Genomic DNA, 23,099 nt, shown 5'->3' with positions numbered 1-23,099 from the left:
TGTAGGACAATGTTGGTTTGGGTTGCTGATAATTGGCAAAATCTAAAAACTGGCATACTTCACCTTTAAAAGATTGGTCGCTTCTTACTAAATTAGTAGCTTGAATGAATACTCCTACTTTCAGGTTATTGAGTCTTCTTAAATGTAGTTCACAACAAAATGTATGTACTGTAGTCCCTATGTACATTTTGTTGTGAAGATTTAAAGAAGACAAACTGCTTTTCTCCAGCACAGGAGATGGAGAATCCACCAATGGGTTAACTCTGCCCTCCTGCCCAATCAGATCAAGTCAGCCAAACTTGCCACGCTCGTCCTGGACTAGGTTCTCCCAGTCTCGACTTGATCTTGCCCAGGACAGATGTGCAAGTTTGGCTCAGGCAGGTAGATAAAGTCCATTGGTGGATTTTCCATTATCTAATTGTTATAAAAGTGCAGTTTCCTGGGCAGTGCTGGGACCAGCGCTGCTCCAGTTGACTAATCACTCACCTGATTCCCAGTGGGATTTAGATAAAAACAGAGGCTTCCGTTTCTCCCTTCCTCCCTGCTAACAGCGCTGGGTTCAGTGCTGTTCTAATTCCCCTTTCCAATTTCCTTTTGCTTCCCTGCTGTTGGAGCTTGTGGCTGCAGCTTAGGCAACCCCCCAACGGCCAGATCGAGCACAGCTGAACAGCGGGTAGCTATATAAATAGCTCAAACTTTTATGGGAGGCTTCTCGTCCTCCAGAATCAATGCCAGCCAACTGAGAGGCTCTTTTCAGCACTCCCATTCACCCACAGTGTTTTTAAGCCTCGGGGAACTGATTTCTTAATTAGTAAGACTTGGGAGTTGGAGCGCCACCGCCATCTTGCAGACCGCGTGGCTGATGAAGGTTGCCTTTGTGGGGAAAAGGGAGCAGGGGGAGAGGATTTTTCCTCTTTATCAGCTGTTTATTGGTCTTTTGGGGGTTTCATTGTCATGAGGCTCACTTCTGTTTCTTCCCTAATCCGTGGGGCTGAAGCTTTAATTTCATTATGGCAGGAAGCCTGGCTAGGCAGCGGCCACCATTTTGAACAGCCCTCATGAGCCTTAATTCGAGGCCCTGCAGGCCTTTTTAACTGTGGCCTCTTGTGGCTTCATTCCTCGTTCATTTTCTTTGATCATCCTCCTTTTATTTTTCAATTTTCTAATCTTATATTTTGATTTAATTTAATAATTATTCTTGCAGACCAAGGCATCGGGCTCATTTTGGGCCAATCTGGTGTCTCCCTACCTGGTCACCATCTGGTGAGCTATATATCCGTAGTGGTCTCACGCAAGGATATTTCTGTTGCCCTCTCCCACAGCTCTGCCTGTTGCTCATTGTTTGCCAATTTTATATTGCTGGCCTGGCAATATTGTGTGCCTCACGAGCAGGCCGGCTGTTACTACCTTGGTGATGTTACAGCAGCTGTAAACAAAACCGGTCTTTTGGATACCACCGGTCTAATGACCGGGGGGGGGGGGCAGGGCGATAGTTATCACCCACTGCCCTTGCTCCTTAACTGCCAATTGATCCTTGCCAGGGGTACCCTTTAGTGCACCTGAAGATTATTTACACCAGCATGGAGGAAAACACGGCCTCCAAGTCCAAGGACGCCTCCCCTTCTTCGGGCCGGAAATGGCACAGGTTCTCCAACCAGGAGGCTGCTGGTAGGATCTCAGCCAAGGCCAAGGCTGTCTCTGGGAGGAAAACCTCCAAATTTGCGGAGAAACAGGTCAGCAGGAGACATCAGGCCTTGGAGAAAGAGTTTTCCAAGGCTCAGAAACAGGCCAGGGCCAAGGCTATACAGCCTGAGGCCCCTCTTTTCAATTTGCCACTGGGCCCCTCTACTTCTGCTCAGGAAGTCTGGTCACCAGCTTCTCCCGCTCCATCTGGACCGGAATTCGGTACACAAACATACCAATCTTTGCCACGGGATCAACGGCCGGCTCCAGAGACGACTTTCATCCCTATGGCTGCGGGGCTCAGAGTAGATCAGTCTGATTTCCTTTCTCTTGAGGATCGTCTCCAGTCTCTGGTTACTCAGGCGGTGGAACAGGCTCTTGCGGCCAGGTCGCCACAGGTACACAGACGATTCTCCGCTCTCTCTTCTGCCTTCCCATTCGGCCCAACAGAGTGGCCACGGACCTCCTTCTCCATCCCATTCCTCATATAGCGGAGTTTCATCCCTCCCAGAGGAGGATCAGGCTCTGGATGCCTTGTGGTCAGAGGAAGAGGTTTCCTCTCTGGACCCGCCTCCATTCGTTGGTCTATTTAATCCATCTCTTTTTCTACCCTTGCTTCGTAAGGCTAGCGCTGTGGGACCTAATCGTTCTGCTCCAGCGGCAACCACCCCTGATTCAGACACAGACCCTGTCTTCATCGAACTGGTAGTAACTCAACATCATGTACCCTGTCCGGCCTTATTTCTCAATGCAGTCAGGAAACAGTGGGTGTCTCCTGGTACCTTTCCCCTCCCTAGTGGGAACGATAAAAAACTGTTTAGTGTGGCCTCAGACTTAGTGGAAGTGCCTACGGTGGATGAGCCCTTGTCTCACCTTTTTTCCCCTACGACAATCTCAGGGGATATGTCTGAGGCCTTAAAAACGGAGGACCGCAGATCGGAACTGGCATTTAGGAGAACACATCAGGTGGCAACATCTATCAGGGCTGCTACTTCAGTTTTGTTCTTTACTAAATCGGCTCTCATTTGTCTTCATCAGCTCCAGGTCAGGATTCCCCCGGAGGATGTTCGTACAAACCAGGACCTGAGCAAGTTAGTGGCCGTAATGGAGTGCGCTGCCAGGTTCTCCTCCCCGGACCATGGCTTTCAACGTAACAGCACGTCGTATGCTATGGTTAAGGCACTGGCATGCTGACGTCAAATCCAAATGGCGCCTGGCAGCAGCTCCGACCAGGGTAGTAAGTTATTTGGGGCTGCCTTAGACCCGTTTCTAACTGAAAATAAGGACAAAAGGAAGATACTTTTCCACCTTACTAAATGGGCCGACAGATGAACCAATCCCTACGTCCGTCGACAGTCCTTTCGGTCTGGAACTACCCTCCCTAATACACATCCTCCCCGTCCATTCATGGCCAGGTAGGACCACCCAGTTGACAGACCGGCTTCCAGACCCAGGCAACAGTTTCAGGGCAAACGGCCCTTTCGAGGGGGAGGCCGGCCATTCCTCAGAAAGTGACTCTCAAGTGGACCCTCCCATAGGGGGCAGGCTGTCCCTTTTTGCCCACCAGTGGGAGGTCACCACCACAGACACCTGGATCCTAAACACCATTCATTACGGTCTATCTCAAATTCGTTTCCAGCCCACCAAGGAGGTTCATTTCTTGTCCCCAATCAAACAATCCAGTAAAGAGAGGCCTCATTCAGGAGGCCATCCGTCACCTATTGGACATAAGGGCCACAGAACCGGTACCACCAGACCAAAGGGGTTGGGGATTCTACTCCATCCTCTTTGTAGTCCCCAAGACTTCGGGAGGTTGGAGAGCGATCCTGGACCTCAAAGGTCTAAATTTCCATCTTGCATACCGAAAGTTCAAGATGCAAACACTTCAGTCCATCTTGGGCAGCATCAGAAGGGGGGACTTCCTGACATCCATAGACCTCACGGAGGCGTACCTTCACATTCCCATCCTTCCCAATCACCGTTGGTTTCTCAGATTCAATTATATGGGACATCATTATCAATACAGGGCACTTCCGTTCGGCCTGTCTTTGGCTCCAAGAGTGTTTACCAAGATCCTGGCGGTCATCGCCGCCCACCTGAGACTGGCGCCGGTTCAGGTACAATGTTACCTGGGCAACATTCTAATCCAATCGTCTGCTCCAGCCACAATCAGACCTCAGGCAGGTGATTGAGGTCCTCCAGAACCATGGGTTCTTGGTAAACTTCAAGAAAAGCCAGATGGTCCCTTTGACCAGACTGTTACACTTAGGAGCCTTTATAGACACTGCAGAATGCCGGGTCTATCTGTCCCAAGAGCGCAGGGACAGCATACAGAACTTGGTCCTCAAAGTCTGCAGAGACAGGACACTGTCACTTGTCAGTCTCTCTCAATTACTGGGGAAAATGATATCGTGCCTAGTGATTGTTCTCTGGGCCAAATTACGCTCAAGGTCCCTTCAGTGGTTTCTGCTTCCCTATCAAAGGCTGGGCACCAGCACATCCAACCGAAGGGTAAGGGTTCCTCCACAAGTCTTGAGTTCGCTCAGATGGTGGCTCTGAGCGAACTCAAGGGTCCTTCTTCAAGGAACCCATTCGGCTTACCATCATGACAGATGCCAGTCTGTTCGGTTGGGGAGTGCGTCTTCAGTCACAGTGGGCCCAGGGACGATGGTCTCGATCAGACTTGAGGCACAACATCAACTGGTTGGAGCTCAGAGCCATACATCTGGCTCTCCATCACTTCCGCAACAGGGTTGCGAGACAACACGTACTGGTCCTCACAGACAACGTGGCGGCAAAGGCCCATGTGAACCAGCAGGGGGGTACCCAATCCCATGCCCTCATGACCGAGGCCCAATTGTTGGGCTCCTGGGCAGAGACCAACCTTGCCTCAATCAGGGCTGACCATATTTCAGGGGAGGCAAACAGACAAGCAGGTCAACAATGGACCACTCAGAATGGCGTCTGCACCCGGACATCTTCAGGGAGATCTCCGACAGATTTGGTCTATCAATCATAGACCTGTTCACTTCTCCGGCAAACGCACAATTGCCTAGGTTCTTCTCCCGTTTCCCGTCTCCGGGGGCAGAGGAAGTGGATGCTCTCCGGGTTCCATGTCCGGAGGGCCTTTTCTATGCCTTTCCTCCTCTTCCCCTTCTTCCGGCGGTCATCCGCAAACTTCTACAAGAGAGGGCGGAGGTTCTTCTTGTGGCCTCATACTGGCCAAGGAGACCATGGTTTGCCGACCTCGTGAGCCTTTCCCTGTCTCATCCTTGGAGGATCCCTCCGGGTTGTGTCTTGCTGAACCAGGGGACTCTGAGTCACCCGGAACCCCAATGGCTCCAGTTGGCCGTTTGGCACTTGAGCGCAGGATCCTTTCCTGGGAGTCCTGCTCACCAGGGGTCATTTCCATAATCCAGGCTTCTAGAAGACCGGCTACCAACCACATCTACGATGCCACGTGGAAAGATTTTTGTAGGTGGTGCTCCAAACACAACCTGTCTTTTTCAAATTTGACTATTCCAAATATTCTGGATTTTCTTCTAGAGGGCTTGAACAGGGGCGTGGTGCTCAATACATTACACAGACAGGTGGCAGTTCTTTCCACATTGCTTGCCTGTGACTCTGCTGCATCTCTGGGTCAACATCCTTTGATCTGCTCATTTATCAAGGGTGCAACTAACACTAGGCCCCCTGTCGTGCATAGATACCCTTCGTGGGAATTGCCACGGGTTCTGCAAGCTGTTACTAGGGCTTCTTTCGAACCTCTCAGGTCGTGTGACATGAGAGCATTGTCTCTCAAGGTTGCCTTCCTGGTAGCTATAACTTCAGCTTGGCGAATTTCTAAGCTGGAGGCTCTTTCAGTTAGGGATGACTTATGTATCTTTCATCGGGACAGGGTTGTTCTTCGCCTAGACCCTACCTTTGTACCTAAGGTTAACACTCTGTTCCACAGGGCTCAGGAAATCGTGCTTCCCGATTTTTGTCCTAATCCTTCTCACAATCTGGAACAGCAATGACATTCTTTGGACATTTGCAGGGCACTCCGTTGTTACATCAACCGGACGGCCGCTTTCCGCAGCTCTGAGGCACTTTTCGTTTCGTTCCACCCTTCCAAGGGTCGGAAGGTTTCGGCTTCCACGATTGGCAGGTGGATAAGAGTTTGCATTGCGGGGGCGTACCAGTCCGGGTCCTTGCCAGTTCCACAACGGATCATAGCTCACTCTACGCGCAGTGCAGCCACTTTTGCTGCTTGGTCAGCTCAAGCTTTCATTGAGGACGTGTGGAGGGCGGCCACATGGTCTTCACCCTCACCGTTCATATGGTATTATAAGCTGGACAGGTACGCATCTGCAGAAACCTCCTTTGGCAGGAGGGTTCTTCAACAGATCGTACCTCGAGACGTTCCAAACTTGGCTGCTTCCCTCCCTCAGGGACAGTAGGCTTTTGGAATGTCCCATTAGTGGATTCTCCATCTCCTGTGCTGGAGAAGGGGCATTGTCTTACCTGAACACCTTTTCTCAGCACGGAGATGGAGAATGCACTTCCTCCCTCTTTTGGTCCTTCGGCCTAGGGTTAACGTCTATGAGCCAATACGTCTTGTTGTCAGTAAGTGGCTTCGCCCTTGTCGAGACTGGGAGAACCTAGTCCAGGACGGGCATGGCCAGTTTGGCTGACTTGATCTGATTGGGCAGGAGGACAGAGTTAACCCATTCGTGGATTCTCCATCTCCGTGCTGAGAAAAGACATTCAGGTAAGACAATGCCCCTTCTAATAACAGTTGGGGAGTAGAAGCTTGTGGAAAACGCTATGCCTTATTATCAGAGATCATAGAATCAGTTGGAGAAGTTATGGAGACCAACCTGCTCTGAAGCCATTCCATTGATGAGAAAAATGATATCCTAATATGTGGAATTGAGTTTAGCTTTTTAAATAGGATAGGCTACTTTCCTTGGTGGTGATGTCCCTGGAGAGCTGAACCTAAAATTTTCAGCACCTGTTTATATTTTTAGGGATTGAGAATTAACAGAAAATAATTCTGGATAGCTTACTGAACCAATATTTTAATGGAATCATTTGTCTGCTTCAATTCTGTGTGTTTGTGTTTTATTTTCTGAAATGCAAAACAAGAAAACTGGTCTTGAATGCATTGGATGTTTACTGGTAAGTACCTGACTTTAAATTAAATCCAATATATTATCTGCAGCCAGGATAGCACCTGAAAAGTATGGATAACATGGTCATTTTCTGAGATAGTATACTACCCTAGACAGTTTCTTGTACCACCTGTGATCTCCAGATGGAATAATTTAATTTGGATTACCAGGGCATGTACTGCCAAAGTCAGGCTTTTTCATCCATAAATTGCTATATTGGACTCACTATCTGAAGCTATGCATAGACTCTCCCTACTGAGGCTATAGGTGTGTTCAGTGATCATTTGGTATCCAAGAGAAGCCATATATCCTGTACTTCGCTCTATAGGGCAAGTGTCACCTCATGTAATACTAGGTTAAGGACAGTTTCTGGATAGAACTGCTCAGAGATGATGACCTTCCAGGCTAATGTTTATCTTTCTGTGATTCATCTTCAGGCAGCTGGCCTTCATCTGGTCCTTCACAGCCCACAAGCATTCTTCTGTTGATTTGGATCAGATGAAAAAGACAAAATTAAGAGGCATTTGTAAATCTCATTCCAACACTCTGGACAGCCTTTCCCAATGGCTTCATACAGGCTTCAGCACAATGGAAGATCAGACCAAAAGCAATGGAATTCCCTGCATGATTGCCATGGTATTGAACAGAAGTCCTCCAATCCTATTTGGGGAATGGTACTGCAGACAGGAATACAAACACTGCAACACGACTTCTTTAGTTGTCAATGAGATGCTATGGTCCATGCTATTACAAACCTCTGAGAGATTAAGGACAGTAGATAAGAATAAGTAAAGAAGAGAGTAGGCACAAAATTCCTACTAATTTTTTCTAAATGGTGGTCAACCAATCTGCTGATCTTGCTTTTTTCCCCAGTTAGAGTGGTTCCTAATACTTATAGAAATGGGAGCTACGGGCCATAATTTGCTTACTCTGACAGTACATAAACACTGGTGGGTTTTAAACTAGCATTTGACTAATTATGAAACAACTTAATCATGTTGGATAATTTAATGAAAATTACAACTCGGGCGCAAAGGGCAAATTCCTTATGAATCATGAAGGAGTTGAAACAGGAGTACTGAGTATCTGTTAGTAGTTCTCTGTTTTAAATACTGTTTACAATCCTGGTTGGTTTATCCAAAAAGGATATTGTAGAGCTGGGAAAGATGGATGAAATTTACAGGTGCAGTTAGTTGTACCTTTAGTTTAAAAAAAAAGGATAGAAGAAAATATTTAGATAGTTTATTGTTATAAATACAGGTAGTCCTCAACTTACAACTATTTGTTTAGTGACTATTTAAAGTTAAACAGCACTGAAAAATGTGACTTATTTTTCACATGACCGTTGCAGCATCCCCATGGTCACATGATCAAAATTCAGTTAGGTGGTAACTAGTTCATATTCATGATGGTTGTAGTGTCCAGGGATCATCTGATCACCTTTTGCAATCTTCTGAGAAGCAAAGTCAATGGGGAAGCCAGATTCACTTAATAACCCATGTTATCAACTTAACTGTGGTGATTCTCTTAGCAATTGTGGCAAGAAAAGTTGTAAAATGGGGCAAAACTCATTTAACAATTATCTTACTTAGCAACAGAAAAATTGTGATCATAAGTCAAGGACTATCTGTAATGTTGCCAAGGGGAGAGATAACCAATGATTAGAAAATCATGCTGTAATGAAATGGATAGAAATCATGTTTCCATCTTTCATTATGTTTGTAGAATTCCTTGAAAGAAATTCAGAGACGAGGTTCGGAGTAGAAGAATAAAGTTTCTTTTATTATCAAAAATCAAGAAAAGACGGTTTGCAAAGCGTGGTGGAACTTAACCCGTACTCACAAGAGTCGCAGGGAAAAGCCACACCTCCTACAGAAGCGCAACAGCAGTTATACTCCTCCCTATCTCCTCCTATACCTACGTCAGCTATTCCTGACGTGGCAGGTTACAAACCTATCAGACGACACAATTATCCTACCTTACCTCCTACCTTACCATATATGGGTATTCTTTTGTTCTCTACATGTGGACATTTCATACCTAGTTCCAGGCACGTACTCAGGTTTTCCCGCACATGCTCAGTGAGCCTGTTGCTGGGTAGAAAATTTTAAACTTTTCTAGAACCTTCCCATTCAATTCCCCCATTTCTTATTTGGTCACTAGTTTAATATTTTCTTTTATTTCATTTAACCTACTAGTTTCTTCTTTGGTAGTTTTCATTGGATGTGAAGTATTCATATTTTCCAACAACTGGATTTGGTCCTCAATTTCTTTTAATACCATTATGGACTTAGCATTTTGTTGGGCTTGTAATATGCCGTGGACTGAACTGTTTACTAGGTTCTTTATTACTGGAACCAGACAAGGTAACATCATTATTCCAATGAATATAATACATACCATAAACAGAGCCTGTTTCCAATTTCTGAATATTCCTCCCAAGAACCCTTCATCATCCAATATCCCTGTCCAAGTTTGTACAGGTACATGTGCAATTCTAACCATGTCTTTCGTTATCTGGTTAATTACCATGCCTGAATCGTCAATTTGTATACAGCAATTTGTTAAATTAAATTTTCCACAGACACCTCCTTCCTTAGCCAACAAATAATCTAAAGCCAAGCGGTTTTGCATAATATATGTTCTGGACAAAACACTTTCTTTAGCCAACTTAGTTAAAGCCTCAGCTGTTCTATTGGTTATAATTTCTACTACTGCTTGTAATCGGATAATTCTGTTTAACATATAAATTGGGGTCCTATACCCCCAACTTCCATCTTGGGCCCATGTAGCTGGATCATAATAAGCAATTATTCGTTCGGGTGGCCATTCATCATCTTTCCAATTCCCAATTTTTAACCCTTCTCCCACTTTAGCCACAGACCGCCTTACCAAGTTTCCCACATGTTCATAGGCAGGGACACCCAATAATTGTCTTCTTTGTAATGGCAAGAGGAAGAAAGAGGGTTGTATAGCACCCAGAATACAAGACCCAAACCATCCAGCAGGGAGAATATTATATGCAAATGCTCCGCAGATCCAATATAACCCATCAGGAGTGGTCCAGAGGAGGGTATCGTTTTCAGGATCTTTTAGGAAGGCAAGCTCGGGAATTAAAGATAAAGAGTTGTTAGGGACACTTTGATTCGTTTGTGATATCCAAGTATTGTTTTCCCAGGTATTCAAACAGCGCATGAACCCCATAGGTTTAGTTCTCCCACTATGGTTACTCCTCGAGTAACATATATTGCCCACCAGGTTAATGGACATCCTCCAAGTTTCATTATAGGTGTTCTGGTAAGTGAAATTTCCTTTCCATTTCTCAATTTCAGTATAATTAGCTTCTCTGGCATGCCATGGCCATTCATCTCCCATATTGGTTCCCCCACACACGAAGCAATTTTTCAGCATTAACTTCTGAGCAACCTCTTGGGCTAAAGCGATAAACATATTTTTAGCCTTTGGTGGAACAGGGAGACTATTAAGTTTTGCAATCTCTTCCTGATATTCCCAATATACCTTTACTGGCTCTGAAGTTAACTTTGTTGAACTCACTTTTACTATAATATACCCATATGGATCTTTTCCTCTTCCATTTATACCAATACCAAAATAGTAAAAATTAGTAGAGGGGGTTTCAGATGCCTTGATTTGTAAGCAAATCCGTGTACACTGTTCTGGTTTACAATCTGTTGATACTGAGGCCATAGACAAGTTGAACCCCTGGGGTCCTTTCCTCCATTCCCAAGGGGTCTTAGTGGTATACCAATAAGTGTGACTTGGAGCAAAAGCCACCTGGCCTGTACTCGCAGCGGGCATGGCAACTTGGAATAAATATTTTTCTTCCCTCATATAATCTTTTTCCCACTCAAAGTTACCACACTTCATTCCTTGTCTATTATCATGTCCTTGTCCTATCCTTATAGCTTTACAAGTGTCAAAACACACGGACAGCTTGGTATTTCCCCTTGTGGTATTGTGGGCAACGTATCCTCCCTTAGTTTGGGCTATAGCAAATAACCCTTCTGTTCCAGTAACTCCCCCTTTATATCCATATACATAAATGCTAGCAGTAATTGGACCTACTGCTTTTGGTTCATAGCACTGCATCCCTTGGGCTGTATAACACCTAAAATATTGAGTTTGATTACATACACAAGGTTGCACTTTAGTAGCATTACATTCTGGTTTTAGAGTGTGATATAATAAGGTACTAGTAACTATATTCCCTTGCTTGGTCTTTTTAATACATTCTGTGCACTCTTGGCAGGGTCCGAACTTCGTTGTGGTCTGTTTTGTAGTAACAGTAGTTCTCATCTTTCTAACAGGAGGGGATAAGGAATGGACAGGCTGATGAGTCTGAACAAGTTCTTCCCATAATACTTCACACAGCCCTTCCCATTCAGGTTGTAAATACTGACTCCTAGTATTGTTACATAGAAAGTAGAGATAATCAGTGCTTTCCCCTTCTGTGCCACAACCACTGTACCACAAGGCCTTCCCTATCCAATGGCACCTTGGGTCTCCCCTGGTTGCATTTTCACACATCTGGGTAATTCCACTCATCCACTCTCTACTTTGATTTTTACAAGTCCAAGCTGGATCTCTCTGGGTTTGCCTTGGTGTTACTTCCAGAGTCAGATTACATCCATATTGAGTAGTTTTCCAGTATTGGAACTCTCCCTTTTGATGTCCCCCACCTTTTAGACAGATAATAGTACTAGTTGCTCTCTTTTCTCTCCGCAGAAAGTGTCTCCTCATAGCCGAAGCTGTCCATATCCACAAGGGAATAGGAGGAAATTCAAAGGAGTCTGGAGAAGCCACAAAAGAGTGACTAGTCAAATAAGTTTTCCCTTCCCACATGGTACAGGTATATTTACCTATAGTCTCCCTGGTTACTTGTAAATATAGAGTACTTTGACACTTACCCCCTTTATTTTGCGTTACCCAGCTTTTCTCCTGACCTACTTGCTGCCAGTTTGGTTGCAACTTAGATTCACACCACCAAATTTTGGGTTCAAAGATCCAGTTCATGGGACAGTGTTCACTCTCTTTGTCATTATAACACCGAATTTGTGTCCAAGTTCCATTATGTTCAAAGATTCTAGGCGGCTCAATCCATAATTTTCCCCCAATCGCCACTATTGTCATATTCAAAAGGATATAAGTCATTGTCTTTTTAACACCAGTTTCAATGGTTCTTTTTGAAATGCTTTCCATGTTTCCGACTCCTCAAGATTAGCCTTCTTTACTCGGGTATAATGAGTCCAACCCTTTTCTTGTGTTCGAATGGCAGTGTCTGTGGTCAATAACACCAAGAACGGTCCATCCCACTTTGGTTTGAGGGAATCATCCTTCCACGTCTTTATCCACACTTGGTCTCCGACTTCTATGGAGTGGACTTTGAAGCTTAGAGGAGGAGTTTGTATCAAATAGCCAGTTTTTCTGAAAGAATCAAAAGTCTGGGACAGTATTTGCAAGTATTGAATCAGTCCCTTATCTTTACTAGGTAGATTCCCCATTTGTATACCAGCATTCCTTAGTGGCATGCCAAATAACATCTCATAAGGTGAAATCCCAACATCCCTCCTAGGTTGTGTTCTTATTCTAAACAGGGCTATAGGCAAAGTTTTCATCCAATTCATTCCTGTTTCCAAATATAATTTCGTTAACATAGTTTTAATCCTTCCATTCATATTTTCCACTTTTCCACTAGAGGGCGGGCACCATGGGCTGTGCAAATCCCATTTTATTCCCAACACATTAGCTATCCCTTGAGTGATTTTTCCGGTGAAATGTTTTCCCTGATCACTATCAATTCTTTGAACAATCCCATATCTTGGTATAATGTGTTCTAACAACAATCTGCTCACAGTTCTAGTAGTTTCATCAAAACAAGGGTAAGCTTCCACCCACCCCGTTAGGTGATCTACTATTACCAACAAATATTTATACCGTCCCACTTGTGGCATTTCAGTGAAATCTATTTGTATGTTTTGGAAAGGGTAGAGGGCCAAAGGCCTTCCTCCCTTTTGTTTTTCTCTCAATTGGTTTCTATTTACTCTTTGACAAATTATACATTTTTGGGTTACTTGTTGCGCTGCAGTGTAAACCTTCACTCCTGCATATCTTTTTAGCACCTCATCAATCAAAGCTTGAGTTCCCCAATGACTCCCCTCATGCAGTCTTTCAAAGATTTGTCTCATGAGGGGATAATTAAGAATTTGTCTTCCATCTGGTAACCACCACTTTCCTTCTTTATCCTTGATTCCTCCTATCTTCTTAATTTTGTCTTCTTCCTTTTCATTAAAGGTTGGGATTTCTTTTATTTTAGCTACATGAGGAATCATAAGCTTGATTTGTTCAATAATTTCACTCATGCCAGCCTCTTTAGCTTCTTGATCTGCCAATCTATTCCCCTTTTTCTCAATTTCTTCCCCTTTTTGATGTGCTCTCAAATGTACTACAGCAATTCTATGTGGCAATACAAGGGCCGATAACACCTCCTCCACTAGTTGTTGGTGTATCAGATCTTTCCCCTGACTTGTCACATACCCCCTTTCTTTCCAAATTTTTCCAAAAGTTTGCACCACTCCAAAGGCATACTTAGAGTCGGTGTAAATTGTTAAATTCAATTTCTCTCCCAATATTAAAGCTCTTTTTAGAGCATATAATTCGGCTGCCTGTGCAGACCAATGATTTGGCAATCTACCCCCCTCCAAAAGGGCCCACGTTCCTTCTTGTATGATGGCATATCCATTTTGTCTTTTTCCCTCTACTACTCGTGAAGAACCATCAATATACCATCTTTCCCCTTCTGTTAGGGGAATATCTTGCAGGTCTGGTCTGATCTTCGTTTCTAAGTCCACTATTTCACTACACCAATGTTCAATTTCATCATTTTCAAATGAGCTAGTTTTATTTAGGAATTGTGCCGGATTCAAGGCTGAATCAGTGGTCAGAACTAGGTCAGCATGGTCTAACAGCATCCCTTCATATTTCAACAACCTTGAGTCAGTTAGCCATCTCCCTGCCTTTTGTTTCAGTAGAGTTCTTACTTGATGAGGACTACTAACAATTAGTGCCCCTCCCATTGTGATTTTCTCACTCTTTTTCACCAACAAGGCCACTGCTGCTATTGCTTGAATACAAGTAGGCCATCCCTGGGCCACTGAGTCGAGGTTTTCTGACAAATATGCCACTGGTTTCTTTTGCCCCGCCCAATTTTGCGTCAAAATTCCTAGAGCCACTCCTCCTTCTACTGAAACAAAGAGGTGGAAGGGCTTATCTAAATTGGGAAGACTAAGAACAGGAGCACTAACCAACAAGTGTTTTAGTTTTTGGAAGTCTTCATCAAGTTCCTTAGTCCACCCAATTTTGAATGGTTTAGTTTGGATCAATTGTTCATATAACTTCTTTGTCCATTTGGCATAATCTTCTATCCACAATCTACAATATCCAATTAACCCTAAGAATTTCCTTAATTCTTTTTGCGTTTTGGGTCTCGATTGTTCCACAATCCCTTGAATTCTTTCAGCACTGATTCTTCTAGAACCTTGACTGATCAAATGTCCTAAATACTTTACCTCCTGTTCCACAAATTGAAGTTTTCCCTTGCTCACTCTCAGGCCTTGTTGGGCTAGAAAGTTTAGCAAGGCAATTGTTCCCTCCTCAGTGTCTGTTTTCTTTTTGCCTGATATTAATAAATCATCTACATACTGAATCATTTTTACGCCTTTTGGCAATTTGAATTTCTCCAAAGTTTGCTCCAACACCTGTCCAAATAAATTTGGGGATTCTGTAAATCCTTGGGGTAATACAGTCCACTGGTATTGTTGTTTTCTTCCAGTGAAAGGATTCTCCCATTCAAACGCGAATAATGCTCTACTGTCTTTGTCCAAAGGACAAGACCAAAAGGCATCCTTCAAATCCACCACACTGAACCATTTGTGTTCTACAGGTATTTTACCCAGAATGGTATAAGGGTTTGGAACCACTGGATGTCTGGTCTCTACTATAAAATTTAAGAGCCTCAAATCCTGTACAATTCTGTAAGTACCATCAGGTTTTCTCACAGGTAGGATGGGGGTATTATAGGGTGACATAGTTCCCTCCAATAACCCATCCTTCACTAACTGGTCTATGATTGGTTGAAGACCTTTTCTTCCCTCCATTGAAATGTTATATTGTTTTTGGCTTACTACCTCACTTTGGGGCTTCAGTTTTATTTTCAGAGGCTCTATTTCCAATCCACCTCTATTGCCTGGTTGTACCCAAACTAAGGGGTCAATTTTCTGTTCCTTCTCTTCTGTTAGAACATATGCTGTTTCGTTTTTATCAAAACTTATTGTAAGCCCCAGTGCAGACATCAAATCTCTTCCCATAATATTAATTCCTGCTTCAGGTACATATAACAACTTCAGGGTCCGAATTTCATTTACCCCATATTTTATTTTTATTGGTTCCAATTGTTTTACATCAAAAGCCTCCCCTTTTACCCCACTTACTTTAATTTTTGTCTGTTTGTCAAATTTTCCTTCCCTTGGCATCACACACACAGAAGTGCGAGATGCTCCAGTATCCACCAAAAAGGTGTATTCCTGGGTTCCCACCTCCAAATTTATCAAGGGCTCCCGGCGGGAACTCCTAATCAGGGGCCCCTGACTTCCCTAGTAGATGTCTTCATCCTCTTCCATCATCCTATTGATTTGCTCTTCTGAGGCCAGAGTGGGGCATTCTCTTTTGAAATGTCCCATCTTCCCACAGTGAAAGCAAGTTCCTCTCTCTCTTACCATTCTTCCTCTGTTCATTCCGCCCCTGCTTCTCATTCCTGGTCTTCCCCTAAACTCACTTCCTCTCCCTCTTCCTCGTTCCCAGCCTCGCCCTCTTCCTCTCTCTGGCTGAGCTTGCATCACTTCCTTCACCGCAATCGCCATCATCCTGCTTGTCCTTTGACCATCTCTTTTCACTTTCTCTTCCTCTCTATTCACATATATCTTCTGGGCTTCTCTTAACAATACTTCCAGGGACTCTGCAGTCCAATTCTCCCTCTTCTGCAATTTCTTGGCGATGTCTGGCCACGCCTTAGTCACAAACTGAATCTTAACAAGTTGGACATTTAAGGCATCGTCAGGATCCGCCCCTGCGTACTTCCGCAGTCCGTCTTTAAGACGCTGCAAAAAGGTGGCGGGAGCTTCCTCTTTTCCTTGTTCTATATTTATTGCACGTGCCATATTCTGTGTTTTAGGAATAGCCTCTTTCATCCCTTTTATTATTATTGATCTTAAATCCTGCATATTTTTCCTTCCTCTTTCCTCGTTATTATTCCAATCTGGTCTCACCAAAGGATATTTAACAGCCCCCGCATCCTGATTCCCACCAGCTACTATTGGATTCTCTCTTTCCCATACCGCCATAGCAGCTACTCTAATTAAATTTCTTTCTTCTGGGCTGAATAAAATTCCCATTATATTTTGTATTTCATCCCAAGTGTAAATATTAGGGCCTAACAAAGAATCCAATTGTTCACTAGCCCCCAGAGGATCTTCTATAAAACTTTTCATCTCTTTCTTAAAGGCCCTTACTTCTGAAGCCTTAAGTGGTTCTTGAACATATGTTATTATCGGAGCTCCCTGAGCATTGACTCCATTTGGAGTTTCCCTCAGGGGAAACTGCCGAACTCTCTCCCTCTCTTCCAACTCTGCTGCCAAATTCTTTTTCACTTCCTCACCCTTATTCCCTATTTCAGAAGAGAAATGGGGTGTTAGTACAGGTATGGGTGGTGTAGGGTATTGGGGGGTCCGATATGGATCCCGACTTTCTGGACTCAAGACAGGCATAGAGGGACTTGACCATTGTTCTGGGGTTGACTGACTCACTCCCTCTGGTAATTCTGGATATAATGGTGGTGTTAATACATTTACTGGATGAGGAGGGTTTTGGATATGATTAGGATTATAAGGGGGTGGAATACTCTTTAAGAGATCCCTCCCCTTTTCTTGTTCTTCTTCTTCTTCATCTGTTTTTGCCACGAGAATGTGCTCATTTGAGTTCCAAAGATCTGGCACCCAAATTAGCGCATAATCTAATTCATTATCTAAACTCTTACATTTCTTTTTCTTCACATAGTTATATAAATTGTGACACTGAAAATAATCTGTGGAGCCATTCCTTGGCCACTCCACATTATCGTCCTCCCACCAAACAAAACAACATAAATTAACCATATCTTCTTTATTCAACCCCAACCTCAAAATCTCCCGGTTATAGGGCGGGGATCCCCATCCAGCCAATATTTTGCCCAAAGGGCCATTCGGGTCGATTTTAAGTTTGGGGTTTTTACGGATCCTTTTAACACACTTTTTCCCTGAATTGGTCGACCCTGTATTGCCCCCCATTTCTTTTATGGGTGCTCAGCCTATCTTGAGTATGTGTGCCTATGTCCCTCCCAGCAACTCCTTCTCAATTCCACACGTCACCGTCTCCGGATATTCAATAATATCCCCTTCACTCACTCCGTCCTGCAGACCTCCCCGAGGTCCCTCAAAAGGACTTCCACCCGGCCCCGTTGCCAGTTCTCACATCCACACACTCTATCCCGACCGCCCTGGACTCTTGTGTTCTGGTGTTTTCAAACCAGTACTCACCAGGGTCTGCGCGCAGATGTTACCCGGTCTGTCTTCAGGCTGTTCCGCACTTTATTCACCCTTCTCCTAATACTCGTCTTTATTAAAATTTTACGGGTTTTCCAAGAGCTCCGCAGTCCTCTGGGTGGTTCCCCTCCTTTCAAAAGGAAAGGGGTGCACCTAAGGAGGACCCCTCAGAGTCCCAGCGCAGATTGGATCCCGGTCGAGCCCCCAATTTGTTTGTAGAATTCCTTGAAAGAAATTCAGAGACGAGGTTCGGAGTAGAAGAATAAAGTTTCTTTTATTATCAAAAATCAAGAAAAGACGGTTTGCAAAGCGTGGTGGAACTTAACCCGTACTCACAAGAGTCGCAGGGAAAAGCCACACCTCCTACAGAAGCGCAACAGCAGTTATACTCCTCCCTATCTCCTCCTATACCTACGTCAGCTATTCCTGACGTGGCAGGTTACAAACCTATCAGACGACACAATTATCCTACCTTACCTCCTACCTTACCATATATGGGTATTCTTTTGTTCTCTACATGTGGACATTTCATACCTAGTTCCAGGCACGTACTCAGGTTTTCCCGCACATGCTCAGTGAGCCTGTTGCTGGGTAGAAAATTTTAAACTTTTCTAGAACCTTCCCATTCAATTATACTATAGCTCTGGGGATTGATAGTGAGACTGATAGGGGTGGATTGAAGATATGATAATTTCTAGCTTGCATTATTTTGGAAAATTGGGTAAAATCAGAGGCCGAAGTTTAGTGATTAACGATAAGCAACATGTAATTTCTCGTTCAGAGAGAGCAATAGATATGGTGGAAATACTGGGGAGCAGATTGCTATTACTATCTTGAAACATCTCAATCTTATATTAGATTATCTTTGGTCTGATCCAGCAAGATTCTGTTAAATGTTTCAGTTTAAAAACCTAAAGTAACACATACCTATATGAAGTTGAATGGAGATGCTATATGCAGTAATGTATGATAAAATATATCCTTGTTTCTTTAGAGCAGAAGTATCAAACTCGCTGCGTCACGTGCCATGTCACAATGTAGCGTGACTTTTTTTTTTGCATTGCTGTGATGGACATGGCCCCTGTATGATGCAACTGGCCCGTGGGCCGGCAGTTTGACAACCCTGTTTTAGAGTCTTATTTAAATATCTGTTTCCTTCTCCACATCAGTCTATAAAACAGACATATCTAACCCATGAGCCATATGCAGCCTTGGATAGCTGATGTAGCCTCACAAAATAATAATCTTTAATATTATTATGTGATTACGGTTGGACAACCATATTATATATATTTTATATGTGGCTCAAGACAATTCCTCTTCACTTAATGAAGCCCAGGCAAGCCAAAAGGTTGGACAACCATGATCTGAAATATTGAATTCCTTTCTTAATTGAATTTTCTTAACTATACTAAAGTGACCTAAGAATAACTTGTTTTCAGTTTTTTGTACCATGGAGTGTTACACTTGTGTATATGAAATGTTAGATTTGGGAATACAGACTACATTCACATTTTCTCTAAAATCCCATTAAATTGCAAAAAAATGGCGAACCTTTTAGAGACTGAGTGCCCAAACTGCAACTGAAAACCCACTTATGCATCATTGGGTGCTGGGTGGGTGTGGCCAGTTGGGTGGGCATGGCCCATTAGGTGGGCGTGGCTGCGGTGGTAACGGCAGATTGGGTGGGACTAAAAAGTTCAATCAATCAATTCCAACTTGGCAAGATCTTTTTTTTACCCTGCAAGAAGTTGAAATTGACTGATTGAACCTTTTTTTTTTTTTTGCACACGGCGGCAGAGGCCTAAAGCAAAAAGGTTTTATAAAACCCAGCTGGAGGCCTAGGACTGGGGCAACCGCGTGCGTGCCCACAGAGAGGGCTCTGAGTGCCGCCTCTGGCACTGGTCTATAATCTGAAAATACATTCTTGCAAATGGCTAAGAGAGTAATCAAACTTTTGGGACTTCCCCTTGCTTTAACGTCTGTCTTTTCTCTCCTTCCTTTTTACTCCAGCCAGTTAAAAGTAATTGCCATTGACTTGATACATATTATTTTGAAATATCTACCTTCTACAATACATGGACATTGACAGTTGAACAATGTGAGTGAGCTCTTTTTGCCCTAATTATTGCCAAGAGATTAGTTCTTCAACATTGGAAAGGGAAATTTATGGCCCCAATTATCCACTAAATTGAAGATTTGTTACTTGTGCCTTTTGAATGAGTCAATTGAATGTCATGCACGAACTATTACAATAACAATATGGATAAGTTTTACTGAAACCATTTTATCAAAAAATGTCTTACACAACACACACTGCATTTTCTCTATTTTCATTATGTTTTCATTTCCCCCAATTCTGTATGATCCTTGACTACACTGTAAATGTATGTTTTTTTTCCTTCTGTTTAAAGCCAGAGACAGCTGCAACACTGAGACGCACAGTGGAAGCTTTGCTGGAAAGAGGAGCAGTGGTGAGGAATTTGGAAAACTTGGGAGAAAGAACGCTGCCGTATAAGATAGTAAAGCACGATGAGCATCACAACAGAGGAGGGTATGAGCTACTAAATTTTTGCATGTAATTTTGCTAGACTGAATATAATCCAAAGAAGTGGTGGTAGCATAGAAATCTACAGAAAAAAAAATACTGGAATTGGGTCTTGGGTATTGCCTTAGCAGCTGCTCCTACCATGTCTCAAAACCTGATGCCTACCAGATCAGTTAAACCAGAGGTCTCCAACTTCCAGGAGACAGCCCTCTAGTGGGCCGTGAGCTGTTTGCAACCAGGCCGTGGAAAGAGCAGGTGAGTATGAACGTGGGCATCCCCACTTGTGCAAGCAGCGGGGAACGTGTGCACATGAGCTCTATTTGTGTGAGTGACGTGTGTATGCCACTCACACAAATAGAGCTGTGCACACATGCTTGTGCAGAACCATGCCCTCTCCCTCCCCTCCCCCAGTCTGGAAAGGCTGAAAGATTGAGGAATTTATATGTAACGTTGATCTTTTAGGTGATGTTTTATTGTGATGGCTCTTAAATGTTAAGAATACCTTATGAAAGGCAGTCTCTCAATAAGGAGGGAGAAATGTTGCTAAGCAACTAGTATTGTATAAAGATGACATTCAATAATGAAAATAATCAGAATAACGATCTGCAACGTATCAACTAGATGAAATGTACAAAATTTGAGGGGAAAACTAGATATTTATTATTTTTTACTTGTAAAGATATAAATGGCACTACTGGCCAAATACTGAGGGGTGTCCTGAAAGTAGAAGCCAATCCAACTGTATTTGTACTTTTAACATTTTTAATGAATTTCTTAAATATATTCAGTATATTTTCTTTATCAACGTATCTGGTATGATGTAGTTTCCAATAAAGAGAGATTGAAAGAAAGTACAGATACCTTAGACCAGGGCTTTTCAACCTTTTTACCCATTGTGCCACTTTTAGGATATGGCAACATCCGAGTACCACCAGTCACCTAGCAAGGTGTCAAAAACTTGATGACCAAAAAAAAAAAGGGGGGGGAAAAGTAATAAAGTACAGGTAGTCCTTGACTTACAACAGTTCACTTAGTGACTGTTTGAAGTTACAGTGGCACTGAAAAAAGTGCCCCCTAAGCCACAGCCGAGCAAGACACCTGCCCGCCCGGCCGCGCTCTTCCTTCTGTCCGAGGTTTTCATTGTTGTGAGCATTTCTGTTGAGGATTGGCAGTGGGGGTGGGGTGAGGTGGGTGTTTGGTTTTTATTTCCCCTGTCTGCTGGGTGGTTGCAACAGGTTTTAGTCACCTCACCTGGGACACTGTGACCATCATAAATATGAATCAGTTGCCAAGCATCTGAATGTAAATCACAAGACCCTGGAGATGCTGCAACATTCCAGCTGATCAGTGCTTCTTCTGGGCTCAGCAGAAACACCAGGATCAGCACCAAGCTCCAGCTGGAGCCTGGTGCTGATCCTGGCGCTTCCACTGAACCCTGACAGCCCTGCAGCTCCAGCCATCTCTCGCTCAGGCTTGTGCGGTGCGGCCACCGGTTCAGTTCATTCCCCTCCCCCGCTACCACTTTTCTAGGATGGTCGCGAACCACCTGCCAGATGCCAATGTACCACAGGTGGTACCCGTACCATTGGTTGAAAAGCCCTGCCTTAGACAGTGGCAATATTTTATTTCTTTTTTAAAATGTTATTAGAGTTTCAATAGGAGATAGGCAGCAAATAAATAATAAACAAAAGTGATTTTTATCTCACCTGTATTTTTTGTTTATAAATAACTCAAGGCAGCGCACATACCTAATATTCTTTCCTCCTCCTTTTTTCCCTACAACAACAACCTTGTGAGGTGGGTTGGGCTGAGAAAGAATGACTAGCTAAAGTCACCCACCTGGCTTTCATGCCTAAGGCGGGACTAGAAGACACAGTATCCTGCTTTGTAACCACTATTCATTGTTGTCATCGTCATCATTATCATCTTGTTTCATTACCATTTATTTGAAAGCATAAAAATAACACCCTTCTCACCAACTATTCCAAAAACTATGAGTGGCTTACAATTTTAAAGATTCTGAAATTTGAAAACAGCATTAAAACTATATTAAACACTCTAAAACTCTGTAAAGGACCTAGTTAAAATGATTGGGTTTAAGTCCCCTTCTAAACTCTAATGGGGCCACCTTCAGGTTCATTGGGAATCTTTTCTGCAGTACTGTTCCCATGTTAAAAAAATAGAATTTCCTCCACATAAAATGTATCCATGGTCCCATTCAGGATCTTAGAATACGGGGCAGTCAGTACAGGATTGGAAAGTCATGCATGTATTTTGGACCGAAGTTACACCAATTTAGCAACTTGAATTAGATAACTGGCAACCTATGTAAATGTTTCAATATGGGGTTTTAAGGCACTTCCTGGAGTACCATTTACTACAAATGCTGTCACATACTGCAATTTATGGTCTGTTTTCAAGGGATGCACTGTGTTAATCCAGCCTTGAAATTACTAGTCCCTATCTATCTGAAACTAGGCCTCCTCCAGGAGGACATAATTTGTTAATCAGCTGAAGCTGAGAAAAGACCTTTTTTGCCACTGTTATATGGTTATCTAGTACATAAGCTGGATCACAGAGGACTGCTCCCTCGCCTCCATTTTCTTTTAAGGAAGGAATGTGATCCCATTCAGAATAGCAATATCATCCCAACCCTGTGGTCCAGTCTGTAGAGTTAGCAGCCTGCTTGCCTATGTCCAGCTTCAGATGTTCTCTAACATCCAATTCTTGAAATATGTCGAGGCTCTTGAGAGATAAAATTCTCAGCTGTTTGGAAATAAGTACGATGGAGTATCATCAGCAAAATGAGAGTAAGTAGCATAAAATCTGCAAATGATCTTTTCCAATAGTTTCATATAGATATTAAGAAAAATAGGAGATAGGTGGAAATGTGTGTGACCTTCTTAGGGGCATCTGAAAATTGATCACCAAAGAGGAGAGTCACTTATAAACTATTAACGTTTTCTGACAATGGGCAATATGAGATCTGTTCATTGCTGAGTTCACAGTGGCAAGAATTTAATAATTTCAATCTTTTTCATCAGAGTAATCACAAGTGTG

General features: G+C 43.4%; 2 protein-coding genes across 5 annotated transcripts in view; one reads left to right on the top strand and one right to left on the bottom strand.

Moving 5' to 3' along the window:
* MRPS6 (mitochondrial ribosomal protein S6) overlaps positions 1-23,099 on the top strand; it is a 47,106-nt gene that overhangs the window by 18,411 nt on the left and 5,596 nt on the right. The window contains exons 1-3 of one of the 4 annotated variants that reach the window (XR_005553574.1): positions 285-7,475; positions 19,505-19,592; positions 19,906-20,044. Coding sequence is in view for 2 of the 4 variants with exons in the window: in XM_039318759.1 (XP_039174693.1) it covers positions 11,701-11,709; positions 19,906-20,045 (149 nt within the window). In the remaining 2 variants the exon portion in view is untranslated. Of the gene's footprint in view, positions 1-284; positions 7,476-8,564; positions 8,602-11,585; positions 11,710-19,504; positions 19,593-19,905; positions 20,046-23,099 lie in introns of those variants that run through there. The other 3 variants (XM_039318759.1, XR_005553576.1, XM_039318750.1) reach the window with 3 other exon arrangements.
* On the bottom strand, positions 9,885-15,416 carry LOC120296755 (protein NYNRIN-like). The gene is made up of 2 exons (XM_039318719.1): positions 11,768-15,416; positions 9,885-9,944 (listed from the first exon to the last, which is right to left on the bottom strand). Exon 1 carries the CDS (start codon positions 15,386-15,388, stop codon positions 12,008-12,010), a length of 3,381 nt encoding a protein of 1,126 aa, XP_039174653.1. The 5' UTR covers positions 15,389-15,416; the 3' UTR covers positions 9,885-9,944; positions 11,768-12,007.

Source organism: Crotalus tigris, unplaced genomic scaffold (assembly GCF_016545835.1).
Source record: "Crotalus tigris isolate CLP2741 ecotype Arizona unplaced genomic scaffold, ASM1654583v1 scf7180000017601.7605149639:7615979, whole genome shotgun sequence".
In the NCBI taxonomy this organism is placed as follows: Eukaryota; Metazoa; Chordata; class Lepidosauria; order Squamata; family Viperidae; genus Crotalus; species Crotalus tigris.
This window is presented reverse-complemented; position numbering and strand designations above follow the sequence as displayed.

Coding starts and splice junctions, on each gene's coding strand:
- LOC120296755 (XM_039318719.1), bottom strand. CDS start 15,388: ATGCCAAGGGAAGGAAAATTTGACAAACAGACAAAAATTAAAGTAAGT.